At 43.1% G+C, this 22506-nt stretch overlaps 1 protein-coding gene across 2 annotated transcripts in view; it reads right to left on the bottom strand.

The window, feature by feature from the left end:
* rmdn2 (regulator of microtubule dynamics 2) overlaps window positions 1–22506 on the bottom strand; it is a 45351-nt gene that overhangs the window by 6875 nt on the left and 15970 nt on the right. For both annotated transcript variants that reach the window (XM_083774394.1, XM_083774395.1), the window contains exons 3-5: window positions 14480–14672; window positions 13859–13961; window positions 12562–12622 (exon numbers count right to left, since the gene is read on the bottom strand). In XM_083774394.1, coding sequence (XP_083630520.1) covers window positions 12562–12622; window positions 13859–13961; window positions 14480–14672 — 357 coding nt within the window. The remainder of the gene's footprint in view (window positions 1–12561; window positions 12623–13858; window positions 13962–14479; window positions 14673–22506) is intronic.

Below are 22506 nucleotides of genomic sequence, written 5' to 3'. Positions count from 1 at the left end.
TGACATGGTGGTACTGATGGTAGATGGAATCCGAGTGTAGGGTGCGTGTGTGTGTGTGTGTGTGTGTGTGTGTGTGTGCGTGTGTGTTTCTCGCTTAAGCAGAGCATGATTTGTAGTCGGGCTCCCGACTAATCACTCACTTGCACAATCTCGCTGAATTGGGATTGGTTGAAAATTAAGCAGGCACACAGCGTGCCTAAACAGTGCGAAAAGCAAACAGTGATTGTGAAAATTGTATTATTTGGCGGTTTGCGGCAGAGCGCAAGTTTTGATTCAGGTGATTGGTGGGGAAGTACGAAATGTAGTTTAGGAGCATGGTTTATGAGTTTCACTCCCTCTCCACGGTGCGGATATTTAATTGATTTATGTGACTTCGGTGATTATTGCTTACAGCCGCTGCTCAAACAGGACATGTAAAAGAAAAAGAAAAAGCTTTCATCCAGGGGGCTTGTAATTGTGTGCAACCATTTGTGGACAATAAATCTCAACCCCTTTCGTGCTACACAATGTAACTTCCATTTAATGTGGGCGGTGTGGAAATTAGCAAAAATAAAACGAGTGCCAAACATCACAACGCGTTAAGTGTCTCGCACTTTCAATGAATGCCCCGTGTTTATTTTCTTAAGATGGCATGGGCGTTGCCCACACGCCACACCACTGCTGGGCTGGCGGCGCGCATGCAGTGGGGAGCTTTACAACATCACAGGAGCAAAGATGCTATCTTATCTGAAGTTGTGTGCCGTTTGGCTTCCAAATGAAAACACACTTCTGGATGGGACGGCTTTTGAGAAAATCCTAAAAGAAACGTCGCTACCACTTGCGAGGAAACCAATCCAAACCCTCGATGCCGAGTGCCAAGCAGGGAGGCATTGGGTCCCGTTTTTTATAGTCTTTGGTATAAAACACCTGTGGTCTTCCCGAGGCTTTGGTCGTGACCCGTGACCCGGCCACAGAGACTTGAACCCCCGACCTCCCAATCTCAGGACGTACACTCTCTGACCACAATAACTTTGTACTTCTAGAAATATCGCTGCACTTACTCGATTTGCAAATATATTTTCCGATGCAAGTTTGCCCTCTAGCGTTTTGGGTTAGAACGTAAACTAATATGACCCGATACTAGTCTATCTCTGGTCTGTCTCCAAATAGAAATCCCCCCCAATCCTACGAGAGTCTAAAAACACAGCAATATAAACATGAATTCAATCCTTGCCATCGAGGTTAATAACATCATCCCAACCCATCATCATCAATGTCTCCGTAACACTTTATCCTTGCGATCTGAAACACATGTTATTAAGAGCAATAAATCTTGTCTACGGTCAAGGGAGGGGAGACGGAGAGAGAGAGAGATGAGAGTAGCAGCATACCTGAAGGTAGTACTAATCCCCAGGTTGAGATCAAACATTGCACAGGTGAGGGCTGTGTGGGGAGGATTGCTCAACAGCCATGCTACCGCAGGACATGTTTTCCCCAATCCTCTGATTGGTGTCGTGTATCATTATTCAGCATGTAGCAATGCTGGCAGTACTTAATCAGAAGTATTTTGGACCCAGGAGGTGTGTGTGTGTGTGTGTGTGAGTGCCAGTAGTGGCAGAGCTCATTGTGCCAACCACACATAATGGTGTTGGCTCGTCTCACCTACCTGGAGTTCCCCTGTGTGGAGCAACACGCTGGAGGACGGGAGCTCGTTTAACAACACAGGACAGACCGGCGATTGTGTTGACGTTCATGCCTAACTTGTATTTACGGCAAGTGCACCCCTCCCTCCCTCCCTCCCTCCCACGGCGCTATTATTTACAACCATTAACAAATAATAATTGGTATTTACTATTTACATGCAATGCGGCATCACAAAGCATTTGGAGAGAGAGAGAGAGAGACAAAAGATGTCATGCATGGCAGGTTAACTAATGCTTACTGTTTAACGAGCAATGACGGCAAGAAGGGTCTACCTCGTTGCTTAAGTAAACTTTACATTTCCGGCGTGTGAAAAGGTACCGTGGTGTGGGTGCCTCCAGAGAGGGGAGAGAGGTGCATGGGAGCAGAGGGAGAGCATCCACACTGTAGCGTCACGAAGATGCCAAAAGCCGCGAGTGGCTGGTTTTTAGACAGCTGGTGGATGGAAAATGTGGGTGGAGCTGCATTTCCATCCACCAGCTATTTAAAAAACCAGGAAGAGACGCATTTGGCATCTTCGTGACACTACAGTGTAGATGCAGAGAGAGTGAGAGCGAGAGAGAAAGAGGGAGGGAGGGAGGGAGAGAGAGAGAGAGAGAGAGAGAGAGAGAGAGAGAGAGAGAGAGAGCGAGAGAGAAAGAGGGAGGGAGGGAGAGAGAGTGTCAGAGATGGGATGTGAAGGTGTGTGTCAAGCCTCAGGGGCCTATAATATACCTGCTGTTGTTTAGACTTTCCTTTCTGTCCCTGCTGTGTTGAAATACTGCCTTGCAGTGGTGCAAAGTAACTAATTACATTTACTTAAGTAAAATTGTGAGGTAATTGTACTTCACTTGAGTATTTCCAATATCCAATACTTTCACTTCTACTCTACGTCTCAGAGCCAAATATTGTACTTTTACTGCATTACAATGATTTGAGAACATTAGTTAAGACTAGTTACTTTGGAGATTTTGATTACCAAAAGCCACTCTACAAGCTCACAATGTGCGTGGCAAAGCTACTGTATTTGCAAAAGTTTAAATTGGACATTCTGCATAATGAGTACTTTTACTTTTGGTACATTTTGATACCAATACTTTTGTACTTTTAATACAAGTACAGTTTGAATTCCGGACCTTTACTTGCAACAGAGTATGTCTATATTGCAGTATTGATACTGCGAGTACTTTTTCCACCACTGCTATGTTGCATGACTTTCCAACGTGATGGGGGGTAATTATCGACAGGGGGGGGGGGGGTTGAGAAAAAGACAGGACGCCAGTTGCGCAAAGGTGAAGTCCACGCTTTCATCGGGGCTCGCCAAAAATCCCCCACTCTGACGGGTAAAAACAAAAACTGCTGGGCGGAAACCGCAGGATTGATTGATTTCAGCCTTCATGTCGAAACATAGAGAGCTCATTCAGAGAGAGAGAGAGGTCTAGCACATTTATACCTGAGGACGCATCGGTGTCAACTAATAGCTTTTAACCACTTTAACCATTCTTAAAGAATTTAGCTGTTGAAAAATAGCAGATCTGCAAGCTCATAGCACGGCAACGAGTGCCACGCTACGAGTTTGTAGATCTGCTTCTTTTTCTTTTTTACGTGGCGGAAATTGTTGAAAATATATTCTTTCACAGCGAACGTGTTTTTTAACTCATATCTTTGCATCTGGGGGGGGGGGGGTCCCTCCCTGGAACAACATATTTTCAGACGAGGGTCGGCAGCCAAATACATAACTTTTGGAGTCCTTGACATGAAACAGTTTGAGAACCACTGATATAGAAAGGTTTTTTCAGAAGACGTGTAGAATCTGGTGTCAGGTCTAAATGGACTAGGCTGTGCTCCGGGCTAAACCTGCACTGAACACCTGGGAGGAACTCTAGGAATTCCAAGGGCAACCTGTTGGAAACATGCTGTGGGAATGAGCGATGTGTTTTGATAGATTATATACGTATATATATATATGGATATTATTGTCTCCACCAGGCCGAAGGCATGTGGGGAGAGTATGTTTTGCACTCCGTCCGTCCGTGTGTCCGTGTGTCCGTGTGTCCGTGAACAGCTAATCTCGGCCACCGTTAACCTGGTCGATGCCATATTTTGCACACACACTCCCTGGATGCCAACCATGAACCTCTGCCCCAAACTTTCCAGAACGGCCTGTTATAGCGCCACCAGGAGGCCGCTTTGTGCAAAACAAGTTTTTCGATGCCATATTTTGCACACACACTCCCTGGATGCCAACCATGAACCTCTGCCCCAAACTTTCCAGAACGGCCTGTTATAGCGCCACCAGGAGGCCGCTTTGTGCAAAACAAGTTTTTGCACAGTACACCTACAGATTTTGTCCAAACATCACGCAAATTGGTACACAGTCTCTCTAGAGCCATTCAACGAAACGGGTCTTTCAGATTTATCAGACTCCATCCTGATTGGTTAAGATTGGCTTCCAAAGTTCACAGGAGTGCTCAGTTTCAAACAAAATGCTGCAAATCATGAACACATCGCGTGATTTCCGTGAAATTGTGCACCCACATTCCCACTAGGCCGAGGACGAAATGCCACATGAACAATTTCAACTCAGCCTCAAGGTGGCGCTATAACTGGCCGAAAAGTGTTTTTACCTCTAACTGCACGGATCTGTGGATAACCTGGTGGAGACCTGTGCCCGGAAGGGCACTTTTTCTAGTTATATAGTGTTTTTTGCATACGTGCGTGCACAGTGTGTGTGTGTGTGTGTGTGTGTGGGGGGGGGGGGGGGGGGGGGGGTTGCGAAGGCCCTGTGTGAATTTAAAGAGTGGTTCATGCGCCAAAGTGAGGTGCCCTGTGAGCTCTTTTAGAGGGGGAATACCACTCATTTTTAACATCGACCTACTGTACTGACCTACTGTTTATAGCTGGTTGAAACAGAATAATACTTCCAAGTGATGAGGTCTTTGTTGCGCAAGATCGAGAGCGGAAGGGGTGCATTGTTGTCATGACAACCCTAATGATGACCGCAGCAACACAAAGGCATGTGTTCAGTTTTAAAGTTGTCACTCCAGAGGTCAAAATGACAGCCCCCCCTACACACACATGCGCGCCACCCTTCTGACTGGCGACTGGCAAAGGCCCTGTAGTTAATCCGTGGGTCTTTGTACCATCAGAGGGGCCCTGCAGTCAGGGATTTACATGGGCTAAATTCACACGGAGGGATCAATGCAAACGCACCTAAAAAACAAAGCCTGCAATGCAAGTAATGCAACCACGGTGTCCCTGGCCGCCCGTCAAGCCTGCTGGGATTACATACACAACCGTTTGGGCTTCGTGCTCGCAGGCACGAACACACACACGTCACGCAACCCCCGTAATAACCCCGTCCATATAACCCCCGTAATAACCCCCTTCCACGCCGTGGTGGGGAAAAGTACTCAAAGCTTTTACTTGAAGGTTTCATGACATTCATCTTCATTTGTTTTTAGTTTTAGTTTTTCTTTTAGGTTTAATAACCTTAAATTACACCCACACAACCTGAACTTTGAACATTCAGAAAGACTTAGCTGTCCAGTCAAAGCCTTGGGTGTTCATTCATCCATTCATTTTGTAAATCAAGAGTGCACACTGCACAAATGATTACATTTCTGCACTTTTTCCAGAGTTTACTGAGAATTTGATGGGTGTGGTGTACAGTAGTATTGGTTGATGTGAAACAATCTGCGGTGGATACTGGGAGGAGGAGGAGGGCATGGTGGGTAACAGAACACAGCGCCGTCTGGTTCGACACGGCTGCTGGAGTTCAACAGTTAGAGAGGAGTGACAGCATGGAGTACGTGCTGCAGAGAGGTTGATAGATAACATTCAACTTTGACACGGGCCAAGGGCCTCTCCCTCCTCATACAAGCAACTTCAAAAGGAGTCCTTGTCCACCTCTTCTGGTAAATGGTAAATAATAGTGCATTTGACACACCTTGACACATCCTTGTCCACCTCTTCTGGTAAATGGTAAATAATAGCGCCTTTATCCAAGCCGCTTTACATAGATTGCGTGAGCATTACATTTACCCGTTCACACAAACATTCATACACCGATGACGGAGGAAACCAATGGGGTTCAGAGTCTTGCTCAAGGACACTTCGACACTAACACTAAGGGAGCCCCGGGTTCGAACTGGCAACCTTGCGGTTCCCATCCGGCCACTCTACCCCTGGGAAATAAGCCCTGTGAAGACAATTTGGCCTTTGACACACAAAGAAGCTGGTGAATTCTATTAAACAGTGATTACTGTGACTACTGGCTAAGTCGGTTAATGTATGTTTAACCCTAGATACCTGGCCATAATGTGTCTGCTTTAAAATACATTGGAATAGAAAAAGTTGAAAAAACACATAGGGAAGGAGACTTAAACATTTTGGTATGAATTTGGACCTAGATATTAGTGGAGGATATTAAGTCAATATTTCATGAGAATCGTTCACTTTATGGTACAAGCACCAAAATTGGCACACGAGTGCTTCGGAACCTACTCTCTCAGAAAAGTACGTTGTCCACTTGAAAAAACAAAATGGACACCATTTTTCAAGATGGCCGACAAATGAAAAAGGCCATTTGTGGCGGTTCTGGACAACCGTGGGTCCGACCGACTCGAGACCGGGCACTGCACTCCCTGTGGGTGTGTGGAACGTGTGTGTCGAATTTGAAGTCGGTGGGGCGAACGGTTCTCGAGTTATGTGGATTACAGACGTACACACACACAGAATTTGTGCAATTAGCAGATCATTGGAACGGTTGTTCGCTTGGTGATACAAGCGTGACATTTGCCGTGAACATTCCTTTGGTCAACTCTTTCACTTTTTAAACCGAGCCATCCAAAAATCCAATATGGCGGTGATATTTCAAGATGGCCACCAAAATTAGACTGGTTTTGCATTTCAGCATATATTTGGCTATACCTTTGTGATGTACTATACCATACTACTGTATAATACTGTACGGCACTGTAGGGCATCATACTGTACCAGTACAGTACAGTACAGTACAGTACAGTACAGTACAGTACAGTACAGTACAGTACAGTACAGTACAGTACAGTACAGTACAGTACAGTACAGTACAGTACAGTACCGTACCATACTGTACCGTACTGTACCATGCTGTACCGTACTGTACCTTACTGTATGGTATCATACTGTACCATACTGTACCGTACTGTACTGTACTGTACCATACTGTACCGTACTGTATCATACTGCATGGTACCATACTGTACCTTACTGTATGGTATCATATTGTACCATACTGTACCGTACTGTACTGTACCGTACTGCATGGTACCGTACTGTACTGTACTGTACCGTGCCGTACTGTACTGTACGGCATCATACTGTACTGTACCATACTTTATGGTATCATACTGTACCATGCCGTACCGCACGTTACTGTACCGTACTGTACTTTACCATACTGTACTGTAACATACTATAGTGTACTGTACAGTACCGTGTGTGTGTGTGTGTGTGTGTGTGTGTGTGTGTGTGTGTGCACGTGCAGGGAAAAGGGGAGGGGTCGGTTAATGTGGAAATTGTAATGTCATTTGCGTCAGTGAAATGTTGTGCAATAACAGTATGTCATACAAAAGCAATATTTGTACAGTAAATATGACATGGATGCAATGTAGTGCAGATGGATTTCTGTGGCATGCATCATTTTTTGTGCATAGAGAGATGTGTGCTAACTGAGTGATTTGGTAGGATAAGTCGGACGGATAAACGGACATATTGCTTTGCATCCCCTATAGTAGTAGGATCTAGGATGAGCATCAAAACTATATATTTTAAATACTTTTCATTAGCACAATTTTACATTCCATAGGGCTGGACCACACATGGACCCCATTTGGTTTTGTTTTCTGCATCTTCCTCTGTGACCTGCCACCTTCATGTCATCTCTCACAGCATCCTTAAACCTCGTCTTTGGCCATCCTCTTACCTGGCAGCTACATCTTCAGCATCCTTCTCCCAATGTACCCTCATCCCTCCTTTTCACATGTCTAAACCATCTCAACCTCACCTCTTTATTGCTTTATCCCCAAACCTTCTAACCTGGGCTGATCCTCTAATTCAGTCATTTCTGATAATGTCCTTCCTTTTCACTCCTAATGAGAACCATAGCATCCTTAATTCTGCCACCTCCAGCTGTGCCTCCTTTTCATCAGTGCCACCGTTTCCAACCGTACGGCATGGCTGGTCTCACTACCATCGTATACATCTTCCCTCTCACTGGTAGCCTTCTGTCACAAATAACTCCTGACACATACATAATATGTCCCATATTCTCAATACATTGGCTTCCCTTGCTAGAACATTTCCATCTCTATACTCACCTTAACCTGTTACACTACTGTCTACTGTCTGGTCAATTGGTACAAATAATTTTCTCCCTCCCTCACCATCTCTCTTTGCACTTACTGTACATCTCATATAGCCCTGACCACTTCTTAGCCCACACCACCTGACATCACATCTCTTCTCTTCTTACCCATCATCTAAAAAAAAAACCCCAATGGGCATTGCCCATTGACATATATTCAAGTCTGTGTGTGTGTCTGTACATCTGTAATCCACATAACCCGAGAACCGTTCGCCCCACCGACTTCAAATTTGACACACACGTTCCACACACCCACAGGGAGTGCAGTGCCCGGTCTCGAGTCGGTCGGACCCACGGTTGTCCAGAACCGCCACAAAAGGCCCTTTTCATTTGGCGGCCATCTTGAAAAATGGTGGCCATTTAGTTTTTTCAAGTGGACAACGTACTTTTCTGAGAGAGTAGGTTCTGAAGCACTTGTGTACCAAATTTGGTGCTTGTACCATAAAGTGAACGATCGTGTCATTAATATCCTCCACTATATCAGACCATTCCTTGAATACGCCTGCCTGACATGCCGTTCTATTATTATTATTATTATCTCTGTGTATACCTTTTGTATTGTATATATGTTTTGGTGTATTTATTGTACTAGCCCTTACCCGCTGTGAGACGGGGGCAGTACCCTACCTAGGGTACTGCGCCCCTTCGCATTCTTAATTCACTAATAAATTCATTATTAATCATTAATGTGTCAAATCGAAAAATTGTGACGACCTCCATATTATTATGGTCAATGCCTGTGTGAAAAGTGGGAGCGATTGGTGCAGGCAGTGAGGAGCTACGGCGGTGTTTCTGACACACAGACACACAGACAGACTGACACACAGACAGACATTGACTGAATTATAGTATGATGATGATTTTAAACCTATTGTTCGTGAGTTTATGGCCCCTTAATTGATGTATTTGTATTGCTCTGGAGTGGATCTTCACATACAGTACAGCCTATTCATTGATTGAATGACGACACCCAGTTATGTTCCACCTATTTAAGGATTTCAAGGCCATACCCATGTACTGAAACTTGAGACGTTGTTGTATTTAGGTTGAAATAAAAAAGATGGGGGGCAGAACTTTATCGTGCGCGGACATTCCACTTTTTTCTTAATGAATTTCTGAAGAAAAAAAAAATCCTGGTTGTTTCTTGCAAATTGCAGGAATCTCTAATTATTTTTGCATAATCTTCAAGGGCCCAAAATATCCCCACCTGAGTGGATCAGACAGAATTTGTCTGGAGTGCTGCGGTACGTGCATGAGCTAATTATTTCCGTACTAATGAGGGCAAATAAGGACTGCTTGTTCCGAAATCCGTCATGATTTCCCTTAGAGGGCTGGGATGGGTTGTGTTAAGTGATATTTTTTGGTTTAAAGGTTAAATCACTATATTGTGTTAGTAATCATTGCTAGTGTTGGTTCAGTAACATGGGGTCTCCCTGTCTCTCCAGCTCTCCAATAAACAGAAAACACATCGGTTAGGTGACACAATTTCAGTGGAGAAAGTAGCCATTATAATAGTGTTCCAGTTCCACTCATTTCTTTGTGTCATCACTTACAATTCCACTTGTTTAACCCATTTAGGCCTCGGTGGCGCGCTATGAGCTTGTAGATCTGCTATTTTTCAATAGCTAAATTATAAATTATATATAAAATAATTAAAACACCAAAAGGGGTTCCCACCCAAAATGGCCTAATCTGTATCCTGACTGAGTTCTCTATCCTGAATGGATAAAATTGGTATCCCAACGTGAAAATGCATTTTCTGTTACCGACTCCTGTCACTGAACAAACAGTCTACAGCAATGAGTACCATCACAATATAGAGCTTTTTCCTAACACTTATATTATCCAAAGAAAATCACTTACCCTACCTTTAATATTGCTAAAGGATAGAATAGTGGTTCGTGTAAGGCATTTGCACAAGAGATCGAGGCAAGAATTCCCTGGCAGTGCAATGTGGCACAAATCAATGGAAGAACACACAACATGGTTTATGCCAAACGTCGTGACAAGTACGGCAGCGGTGTGGAAAGTGGGGTGAGAGCTTTTCTCACGGCATCGAGAGAATAAGTAAACAGCTACTTATAAACTCCCTTGCAACACTTCCTGGCACACTCCCCAGTCTCCATCCCCTCCCTGCCTTCTTAAATCATAGCTCTATCTAGGCTTACTTTTCCCCTCCTGTCCATTAAACTCAGACAGCATTTCCGACCAGCTTAAGAATCTCACAAATTCCATTAATGGGATATGGGATTAAGCATTAAGCTTCTTTTTAAGCCGTTGCTCTTAATTAACTAAACAAACACAGCCTTCTGTTTAACTAGATGTCTGGAGTGCTGGTACGTGCATGAGCTAATGCCAATTATTTCCGTACTAATGAGGGCAAATAGGACTGCTTGGTTCCACAAGGCACTTCCTGACTCACAACGGACCTTTTGGGGGGGGCATACTATGCATCGTAAATTTGTAATGCATCGTAAGCATGATCGAACCGCATCGTGATCAACAGTGAAGGCGTTGACTCTGTGAATGTTTATTTATGTTTTGTTTTATTTATTTCTCTATTTGATAGAAATCTTCTGCCCATTTGGTAAACAAGAATGTATATTAATTATGCTTATATACATGAAACCCTAAATGTCTACATGCCTTAATTATTCAAAATGGGGGGAAAAACATTGGGATATCAAAGTTGATTGGTGGTTGGTTATCAGCCCAAAAACACTGCAAATAACATTTCAAACTCTAGCCGCATAAGACAGGGGTTCTCAACCGGGGGGTCGTGACCCCTCAGGGGGGTCCCCAAATTATTTTGGGGGGTCCCCAAATTATTAAAAAAAATTATAATGTTATTTATTTATTTTTGCAACTGAATTTCTGGAAAATAGACATTTAGAGTTTGCATGGTACAAATAGTGCATGCATAAACTTTCCTTGATGGTTATTTCTGGTTTCAGTATTTATTTATGATGTATTTTCTCTATTATTAAGGTTATTGTAGCGGTCAGTTTGTATTGGTGGTGGGGAGGGGAGCGGGGCGGGGGTCACGACTCACAAGACATGGCCAAAGCATTTTCGGGGGTCCCCAGCCAAAAACGTTGAGAATAGTCCTGGCATAAGAGACCAATCTGAATGTCAGCATGTCATCTTTATAGTTCAATCCTCCTCAGCTGTATCATGTATGCCATTCACCAGCTCACTGTACGTACGAGAAGTCAAGTCTTAACACGTCGAGTGTTTCAGATGTGGAATGCAGCATTGGGGCCTCCATAAATACAAACAGGATCCATGCCATCAGGCCCGCTCCACACAACTCATTAAAAGAGAGGGAACTTTTCCCTCGAGTCACCGCGTAACTTAGGTGATATGCTTTATCAAGCAAAACACTGGTTGGAATAACGTGTTCCTCCATGCACACGCTACGTCCAACCAGGGACGTAGCGTTGCGGACTCCCGTCTGAAAATATGTTGTTTCAGGGACCTCCCCAGAAGCAAAGATTTTAGTTAAAAACGTTCGCTCTGAAAGAATATATAGTCAAACATTTGCGGCACATTTTCACAATTAAAAATAAATAGCAGATCTACAAGCTCGTAGCGTGGCACTCTGTGCCGCGTTATGAGCTTGTAGATCTGCTATTTTTCAATAGCTAAAGTATAACATAATCCTTGAAACACCAAAAGGGGTTCCCGTGCAGAATGGGTTAAGTACTCGACTTAAGTACAATCTAAAACAAGTAAACAAGCTCACAACGCGCCGCATCGCAACACACTGTGAGCTTGTAGATCGGCTATTTTCAAATGGCGCGTGGCGTGCTTGCGTGTTCATACCTTTTCAGAGCTTTTGCCATTTTACTCAAAGAAGGGTTAACTGGATGAGAGTTCACCCCCAGCATGACTGATTCACAAAAAGCTACTGCAGGTGGCCCAAAGATGGTTATCGCTCAAGAGCAGCATTTCATTAACCCTTTGTGTCATCAACCAGAAAATACAGAAAATAGCAGCCAGGAGAATGAGACTAGCAGGACACTGCCAAAGGCATCAAGAACTGCCAGCCAGCAAACTGGTGCTCTGGGAACCAACACACGGGCATCGATCACGAGGACGCCCCACGCTAACATACGTGGATGTACTCAAGAGCGATGCAGGAGTGCAAAGTACCAACGAACTGGCCAGATGTATGGAGAACCGAGATGACTGGAAACGACGATGGAGGGCTCGTCTGAGGACGACCTAGTGTGTGTGTGTGTCATCAACCGCTGGTTCGTGTTCGCAAGAGCGGTTAATGGGAATAGGAACACCTTGCTGCTCCTAGTTCTCACTGTGTGCGTGCTTGCGTGCGTGTGTGTGTGTGCGTGCGTGTCTGTGTGTGTCACGTGTGCTCATGATGATCTCCCTCACAGTGGTAGTAGGCCTACTGACTGCAGAATCACACAGCAGCAAGTGTGTGTGTGTGTGTGTGTGTGTGTGTGTGTGTGTGTGTGTAAAGGAATACCTACCACTGATGACTGTCGGCACACAAGGGATTCAGATTCACAGCTTCTTCTCCCACTTGTTTCCCTGAAAAAAGAAAAGGGGGGCAAATGATGCTGCGCTGAAAACACACACTAACCACCTATAGGACTGTGGTTTTCAACCCTTTTCACATCAACTCTTTATTCGGCATTTGAGCCACGAACCGCCATTTGATGACATTTAGCCTCTCAGACCCAAGACCAAAGAATATTTTGTTGTCATCGGATAAGATTTCCATGCTGTACTGGTAACATTAGGAGAGATAACAGGCAAACGTTGATCAAAATGACAATTCTTCAACATTCTCTAATTGTGTATGATTCACAATAATTGAACGCTTGAGAGCGTTCATTTGGTTTCATTTTACGGTCTCAAAAGTTAAAGATCTAATAAGGTTCTCTCCAGTTGAGAAAAGGATATCCCCTTGAGATGTAGCATCTCGTTTTCGAGGGGGTCCAGTGGTCCGGTGGTCCGGGGACCAACAGTGGTCCTTGAGGGGGACCCCCTCAAGGACCACTGGTGGTCCCCGGACCACTGGAGAGTTGGTAGCCAAATGGACAACTGGTTGAAAATGAAAACCACTGAGCTAGGACATTCATAATCATGTGAGCAAAAACAAGAGAGCGTGCTGGATTAGCTGGATTAGGCAGAATTAGGATGAACACAACAATAGCTACACAGAGCAGAAACGCCACTAGGCAGTGCACTGTAGTATAGCAATAAAAACAAAAGTGATATGTAACACAATCCAGGAAGAGATGGCTTTTAAATCCTTCGTCACTTCGGTGGCGACAGTCTCATTTCACTTGCTCTATTAATACCGACGTCGTTACTGTAAGTATACGGTGCCCTGTTGCTCTAAATAGGCCCAACTCCAAACACCATCAACACTTTGCACAATGGTGTCTTTGAGGGAAAGCACCTGACCGGCCTTGATTAAAGGTACATTAATGAGAAAGGATTAAAGAAAAACAGGTCAATCCAGTCTGAACCCACACAGCTGCCTCTGTTTGAGGGAAAGGACATTGTGGTCTACATATTGTTATAGTGTAACTCAAGACGCCAAGAGTGTGGAAAGTTATTAAAACCGGCTTTTAAAAAGCACCGTGGGAGGCAATTGTAAATTCACGAAAATAAATAAAACTACAGTCATTGACGGCAGACAATGCACATTATTTGTAGCTCAACCATGCAAGCAGCTCTAGAGGAGCTGTGTTTATGACCTATCGTCAACTAAGAGGGAAGCTTGGGGAACAAGGAATCCAAATGAGATGAGATTACCAGTCTCGGCATGGGCCTTCTTCTCCTCCAGGCTGGAGCTGACGTCGTGAGCATCACAGCAGGCACGGGCTAGTCGCCATAGAAACGTCGAATTCTGTCCAAACTAGGAGGAAAGAAAGAAAGAAAGAAAGCTAAATGCATCATAATGGTATCATAATGCCAACTGATTTTCTGTGAGACCTGTCATTGTGAAATTGGATACTGTAAGGAATAGGAATGGATGCTGAATTGCTGATCAGTGTTGATTTCGTCGACTAAAACTAAGACAAAAAGAAACTGTCGCCGACGACCCTTTTTCACTGAGGAAAACTAAATAAAAACTAAGCTATGACGACTAAAACTAGACAAAATATTTAGCCAATTTCGTCAACAAATAAAAACTCAAATGTTAGGGAGCGACTAGTGGAGTGGAGATCCAGTTTATGTTGGTTGCATTCTGAAAATAGCAGATCTACAAGCTTGTAGCTTGTAGATCGGCAATTGTCACTATACAACCAAGTGTAAAATCAGCCATTGCCACACCGTCTGCCAAATGCCATTTGCCAAAATGACTAAAACTAAATATTGTTTTCCCTCTGTCAAAATCAAGGCCTATAATAAATGTGTGGACATCAAACACACCTCCTCTCTCTTCTCCTGCAACGTGTCTAGGCTCTCTCTCTTGTCGGACGCTGTGCCTTCGTGCAAGGCGTCGATCCTGTCGAGAAGGATGGACAGATGGTCCGCAGGCTCTTCCTCTTTCTCTTCCTCCTCCCCGCTCTGACCTTCATCCTTTGACTCCTCTCCCTCGGAGTCAGTCAGGGCAGTTATGTACCTGAAAAACATGTCGAACGGACCCGTCTTTAGCACAAACAAATTCAATTAGAAAACGCATGCATTCAATCACTTAACCGATTCCATGCCGACTAGTGCTGCCAACGAATATTCCATATTCAAATGTAAAAAATAAAAGAATAATCGAATATTTTAAATTAAGATTCAAATTAAAAAAAGAACAATAAAATTGCTGTGTGAGTTCTGGTGAGACTCTGTGCCACGTAAACTAAAACATTATACAAAAATTAGGCTATTAAGATAATTATGAATCATTCATTTGATCTCGCAAGACTCAAGAGAGTGCATTTCTCAGCACCAGCCCATACAGGACCGGACCATAAAGAAAGAGAAAGTTTTACAGCATATTAGGCTGCAATATTCATATCACATATAATTAATACATGTGGTGTTTTAAAAGGAATATTCAAATATCATTTTTGGCCAATTCTGGCAGCACTAATGCCGACCACTAGCCAGTGAAATGCACGAAAAACCAAAAAGAAGAGCAGCGCCTTGGCTACCCAGGAAGAGATCTCTCGCGCGGGAGAAGAAGGGTTGTCCGCCCGATCTTGAATTAAGGATTTATAGACTTCTAAACATCCCATTTTGTCTCATTGTGAGCAGAAAAAGGACCATTAAAAAGGGACATTTCACAGCTGGAAGAAACTGCAGTCGCAGTATTTGTAGTAGATAACGGTAGCACAATTTGAAATTTGCACCCTTTGGCCAGAAACATAATTAAGTCTGCGTGTTTGACTGGATTGCTGAATTCATACAATGAACATAATGCTTTAGTGCACTGCCCCTCCCTGTGTGAGAAGGAAGTGAGACCAATGCCTGATGAGTCATCAGGGCATTTGAAATACTAATATATACTAATCTAATGTAATATCTAAAAACGCATATTACACACATTAAAAACCCCGGGAACGTGTTTCTTGTGTCCTAAACATAATTAAAATGAGATCTGGATGAAAAAGGGGTGAAGTGGCCATTTAAATCATGCACGATTCAGCTTCACTGACATGCGCTGAACATGAACTGCATGCTGGTTACAAATAATAAATGTGACACGTCTTGATTCTGCAATAACCACAAAATGATACTTGGCTTAGGGTGTGTGCACCAATAAATTCTCGGCAATGGTTGGCCCAATAAATGGGCCAAAAGAAAAACCAGTTCACCCTATCATCATAAAAACACAGCTTGGGGTTGCAAACGTAAAACACATCTCCTTCCTTTTGTGTGTGGAATGAAAGTCTCCTGAGGCATCTGTGTTGTGATGACTAAGCCATCATAATCAAGTCTTAACGAGTAGCTTTTACTCCCCCCTCCCCCCCCCACAAACACACACGTCACACACACACCCCGGCAGACATTGGCAATAATGGATCAACAGTAGTCTGTACACTTTTACTGTACAGGATGTCTACATGCAAACCAGTTTGCTTACACAAGGGGGGTATCTTAATTGTTTGTTGGAAAGTCTCGACATATTATGGTAAGATACCTGAAGGCTTTTCTAATGCACAAAGCGAGACTTGTTGGCCAGGACGGACGAGGCACGCAATGTTCAAATTCATGTGTTGCGACGGCCTCCTTTCAACCACCCTAAGTAAATTCTAACACCCCTAAGCTACCACTTAAAGCACAAGCAGTAAAAAGAATTATGCATTAATTCCATAGTCGGGTAAGAAATGAAAGACGCAGAGGAAAATGAAAATATGAAAGGCCTCCATTAAGCGTTGGCAGTAGCAACACATGCGTCATCAGTGGTTATAGGGAATGTTTTTTTGGGGGGGTGGCGAGTGGTCCTGGCGGGATGTGTCAGAGCAGAGCGGGGCCGCCGCTGTGGCAGAAACATTATGGGACTAACAGGTGCTGCTGCCGTGCCAGAGGCTTCCACCAGACTCCTCACTTCAATCCCACACCGATGTGATTAAAGGAGTCTGGGCCTCTGAGCTACAGGAGGTGTTTTCGTCAGTAAAAGAGAAAAAGAAAAAAACGCTGTCAAGTAAAAAGCGTGGCTGACATGGGCAACAAATCAAGAGAACACCGAAACACAGTGTGCCGTGCTGTGCTTCTGGCTCCACCGATCAATCACAGCTTCTTCCCACAAACGCCTAAAAAACATGAATTTCCTATACAGAGACAAAAATTATTAACTCTCTAGGGGAATTTCTACCTTTTTTGGTTAAAAAGGTCAGTTTTTTTAAGACGCATGACCTGAAAGTACAAATGTCATCGCTAGAGGCCTATTATTTCCCTCCGTGCTTAAAACGGACTGAAGTCAGCTACGTGTAGGCACACCCCGGTAAGAGAAATGCTTTCTGTGGGGGGATTAACAGCCGTCAATCTCACCTACCATTTCTGTGGCTGACAGGCCTGGCCTGTTAGCTCGTAGACTCCCAGAGCGCTTGTTGTTTTAAAGCCTACAGTATTTGCTTGAAAGGAAGACTCCTAATCCCTCTGCACACACACAGGCAAACTCTGGGGAATAAAGCGTGTTGCTGAGCCATCAACCTACCTCACGCACATGCAATGATTTGGTGCGAAAAGGAAGGATGACTGATCTAACCCTAAAGAGCAGGTACAGTACAGTAGGCTTAGGCCAGGGATGAGTAATTTTGACGATGGCCACTAACTATATTTCCACACTCACTCCAAAGGGCGACATTGCATATTGCTGTTCTAGCAAAAATAGCCGAACTACGAGCTCAAAACGCGTCGCTCGCAGTAGTGCAACGTGTTTAACGTTGCACTGCGAGCCTTTCAAATGTCATTAAATATAGTTATGTTAACTTTATAAACTAAATACAAATACATTGGACAATAACATTTTAATACTACTCATTAAGCTACTAATTTAGACTGAAGTAATTAAAGCGGGTCATGTTTGCCAATCAATAATATGTCAGTATTGTGATATTAACCTGAGAGTAGGGATGTCCCGATCATGTGTTTTTGCTCCCGATCCGATTCCGATCATTTGATTTTGAGACATACCGATACCGATCTTTCCCGATCCGATCTTTATATTAGAACGGATATATATATTTAATATTTATATTTTAAAACACTTATGCCATAATAGTAGTGTTGTGACTATACTTTTATTAGAATGAATGTCATTGTGTTTTACAGACACCTATGCCATCATGCATAGCGGGGGTTGCATTTCCTTTGTTTTCATCATAGGTGTCTGTCTTTCACGCCTCTGAGTGTGACTAGTCTTTGTTTGATGATCTCTGACTGGGACCAGTGGAAAACAACTAGCATAAACACAACAGTTTTTACAAAATGTGTAAAATTGCTTATACATCTTTCTTTGAGATTTACATTAGACAATTTAAAATCAGATATTTTCTCCCCGATTCTGATCTTTTGAAAATCATGCGATCAGAGCCAATCACCTGATCCGTTCGGGACAACCCTACCTGAGAGCCACATTAAGTGGAGGTGGGGGCCACATGTGGCCCCCGGGCCGCCAGTTGCCTATGTGATGTCATCATTTGCCACCAGAATGTTGATAGTACAGAACCAGTTTACACTTTCTGGTCGCTAAAAATATCCTCTCTGTCTGACTGCGGGGTAACCCCCAAAACGTGTAGGCAGACACCAACCATTTATTGGAGAGTTTGAAAGGACCACTTCAATTGATCCTCACTAATGATCATGGTAAAATATCACCATTTGTTTCTATCGATGGGGAATCCAAGCTAATAGAAACAGCAGGCTTTCTATTCCTGAAAAGTTGCAATGTGAAAATGGAAGCCATCGTTCTCACGATAATGAATCTAAAGATGTATTTTTTTAAATACAAACAATCTGCCTAACGATGATGTCATTGGTGTACGTCAAAATATATATATATTTTTTTAAAATACAAAAAAATCTGCCTAACGATGATGTCATTGGTGTACGGGTTTCTGAATTGCCCACAGCCCTCCTATGAGAGACAGACCGAATGAAAAAATGGTGGTATTTATTTTATCATTAACATCAGTGAGGTGAAGCAGTCCTTTAAATAATGCTAAATGGGCATGCTTTTGTCTGCATAATAAGGGCAATGTAGTCTGATGCTGCTTTATTCTCCCTCTTTGTCTGCCTGCTTGCGCTGTACGGTATACTACAGTGAACTAACTGTAGGATACAAGGCTTTTGGCCCGACTGGCGACTGTCGCGTTATTTGAGTTTCATCATTCGTCCATTCAATCACTAATTCAATCATTCATGTCCTTTCATTCATTCAGTAGTCTCTCCACAGTTGTTTACTCAATGGAGGTGGTGAGAGAGGGAGCGCAGAGTAACTGACTGATCAGCGCATTCCGCACGCACGCACACACGCACACACACACGCACACACACACACACACACACACACGGCTCATGAATCAGGACACAAAGGTAAATCCGTGAATGTGTGTGTCATCATTATCCTTAAAGTGATTATGAGTCTGACTGTATACCCGAATGTAAAGTAAAGAATAAACAAAATGAGGCTAGAAAAAAGAAAATCGCAAAATGTGTCAAAATTTGACTGAGGGACTGCCATTGGATTTTTTTGAATTTTCGTTTTTTCATGTCTTATGAAAGCAGGGAATCATAGCTTCAAATTGACATATCGGTTGTTCAGTTTGACCCACCAGTTTTGGAGATATGGCTTATAGAGTAATGTCTTGCAGAAAACAGTGAGTTGAGAAAACAGGCTTGAAAGGTTCACTTCTGTGGTCTCTAACATTACACTTTATTATTTCATATTTACATGTCGATTTTAGCTCTGACACTTATTTCAGACATGCTCTAGTATGCGCTCTGGTGAAAAGCTGGAATATGCGCAATGCCAAGTAATGTATGTCTCACTCTCCTAAATCCAGTACCACACGGTTAAATGACAAACCTTTATTTCCTCGAAAGGAATACAGCTTGCCGTGTAAGCACAGGTTAAACTGTAAGCACAAAGATAAGAGAATAATTATGATGCATAATTAATAACTACAGTATTATATTTGTATTGCACTTATATTCACACACACACAGGGAATCTCAGAGTGCTGCATATTACTTAGCCATAAGCATATAAATCAATCAAAAGTTTAAAAACAGGTTTAACAATGTCATGCATCATTTGCTGACAGTAACTGCCAAGCAATTAAACAAGAAAGGGCCTTCCTTCCTACACAGAAACGTGGTAGGTCTTTAGGACTGTCTCCAAAGACTCCTGGGTCTACGATGCCATTAAAACCCATTTTGGGATGTTGTTCATTAAACATAACCATATGATCCCTTTCTTTGTATCTTAGTGTCTTGTCTACCTATTGGTTTTATACCTGTGTATATACTGTATGTTGTGTGTATTGTTTTGTACTCAACCTATTGGTTTTATACATGTGTTTATATGTTGTTTGTATGTCTGGCCTCGTGGGGAAAGATGGTGGGTGGGGATGACTGGGAAAGGAGTTGTGGGAGAAAATGTAAAAAAAACAAAGAGTCTGTGAAAATTGCATATGTCATACTCTTTGAATAAAATTTACTTAAAAAAAACAAAAACATTTTGGGCTTGTAGGTCTGCTATATTTGAAAAATCGTGAAAATGTGGCGCAAATCATTGAATATATATTCTTTCAGAGCGAACGTTTTGAACGCAAATATTTGCTTCTAGGAGGGTCCCTGGAACAACCTATTTTCAGATGCCAAGTACATATAAAATATTTGAGAACGACTGACATAGAAAGGTAGGTTTTTCAGAAAACTGTCAGGATTTAGAAGACATTTGTAGAATCGTCCTCAGGTCTAAATGGGTTAAGTGGCTCAGTGGAAGTCTGTTCCACAGGCGCGGTGCAGCCCAACGGAAGGCCCAGTCCCCCGAAGGTTGCATTTAATTTCCCTTATTTCACCTTGGCAGTGGCAGGGGGAAAAGTGGAGGAAAGTAACTAAGTGCATTTACTTCGGTACTGTACTTAGTACAATAGAGGTATTTGTACTTTACTTGCAGTACTTTTACTGCACTACATTTCAGATCCAAATATTGTACTTTTACTACCACTACATTTATGTGAAAACTTTAGTTACTAGTTACTTTGTAGATTTGTATTAGTATTACAAAACTTACTTCAGCCCCTATTATACAGTATATATTCCGGCTATTTGAAAATATCCGATCTGCAAGCTCACAATGGGTAGCAATGCGACACATGCTTGTAGATCTGCTATTTATTTAAAAAAAGAAATCCCACGATTTTGTAACCCATTTTTCACCCCTGTGTTATCATCTAATAATGATCTAATGTGATCCTGGGCTCTACACACCCTCCACCAACCTGGGGAGAGCAACGGACTTGAACTCATGCTTCCTTCATGCATGAGTGTCCAAGTTGCTCCTTTAAACTTGACAGGGGGGAGTTTCCCCGGTTGGACGTAGCGCGTGGAAGGAACACGCTATTCCAACCAGTTCCTTTCTGCTCCATCAGGCGCCCTAGATGGCCAGGGGGAGGCAGTTTAGAGACCAGGATTACTGCATGTTTTTGTGAGGGTAACATAGACTGTAAAGAAATATGGACAAAGCGTTCCCCGGGTCTAACATGAATGTAAAATGAAGCCTGTCAGTCCTTGAATTGTAAATCGCCATCTTTCTAGCTGGCCCATTGGCTGGCCCAGACAACGAGGCGGGACTTCCCCCCTTCTTCTTAGTTGGTTTTTATTTTGACTCGAGTGGGTGGGGAATCCCGATCATAGACTGTAACGGTAGCCACGCCCCTCAGAACATATGCGACTTTATGGTCATTTTTTAAATAAATGGGACCATCATTTTCCAAAAAGAACATTATGACATTAGAAATTAGACTTTAAACTAGTGACTGGAAGCAGAAAGTATTCATGACCATGTTTATTAAGGTAATACAGTCTAGGTGAAGTTGGGCCCAAATACATGGACTTCTATGGGGCTATGGGTTTTTTTGGGCCCAATGACAGCACCACAACAGGCCATTATATGAACTTTCAGGAAATCCCGATTTCCTCAGTGGCTTCACAAAATATCTGTCTGACTGCCCCCCTGGAGGGTACCTACCCTAGGGGACACAGGGAGAACATGCAAACTCCACACAGAAAGGACCTTTCGCCAGCCTCGCCTCGGAAGTACATTTTGATACCAATACTTTAGTACTTTAGTTTACCTCACGTACATTTTCATTACCGGACCTTTTTACGTATAGTTCTACATTGCTGCAGTATTGATACTTTTACTTAATAAGTAAGAAATGTTGAGTAGTTTTTCCACCACTGGGAACGAGGGAGGCACTCTTCCAAGGGAGTTTAGCAGTTGCCGGTGGCGCCGCCATGGTTACACATCCTTCAAAACAAACCTGATAGAACAGTTACCATCCCAACATGGCTGGGCCTAGGAGCATTCAGCTCCGGCTACATTCAAGCCTGTGCACTGCTTAATGTGGCAAGGGCAATGAAACAATGACAACAATGACCGGTTGGACCAGCATCAAATCTGTAAGGCCCCATACACGCATACAGAACACATGCATGTTCTGCGTCTTGTCTGTGTTTAACTCATTTATCGCAGACATTGCTTTTCTTTTTTCTAAGCCTTTTTTAATATCAATTTATTACGGTGATTTATAGCAACGGAGCACTTTTACCGACGGACCGGAAGTTATACCGGATGTGGCTGGAGCAGCTAAATGTAGCCAAAACGGCGATCGACAACAACGGGAGGCATGATTAAATCTATCCAGTCGCGACTAGCGACTGGACAGCAGGGGGCCGTCTAACACAGGATCTTTTCTTAGAATTGGACGGGATGATTTAGATTAGATTTA

The sequence above is a fragment of the Protomyctophum parallelum genome (genome assembly GCF_964188405.1).
Source record: "Protomyctophum parallelum genome assembly, chromosome: 10".
In the NCBI taxonomy this organism is placed as follows: Eukaryota; Metazoa; Chordata; class Actinopteri; order Myctophiformes; family Myctophidae; genus Protomyctophum; species Protomyctophum parallelum.
Note: the sequence above shows the minus strand (reverse complement) of the source record. Positions and strands in the feature narration are given on the sequence as shown.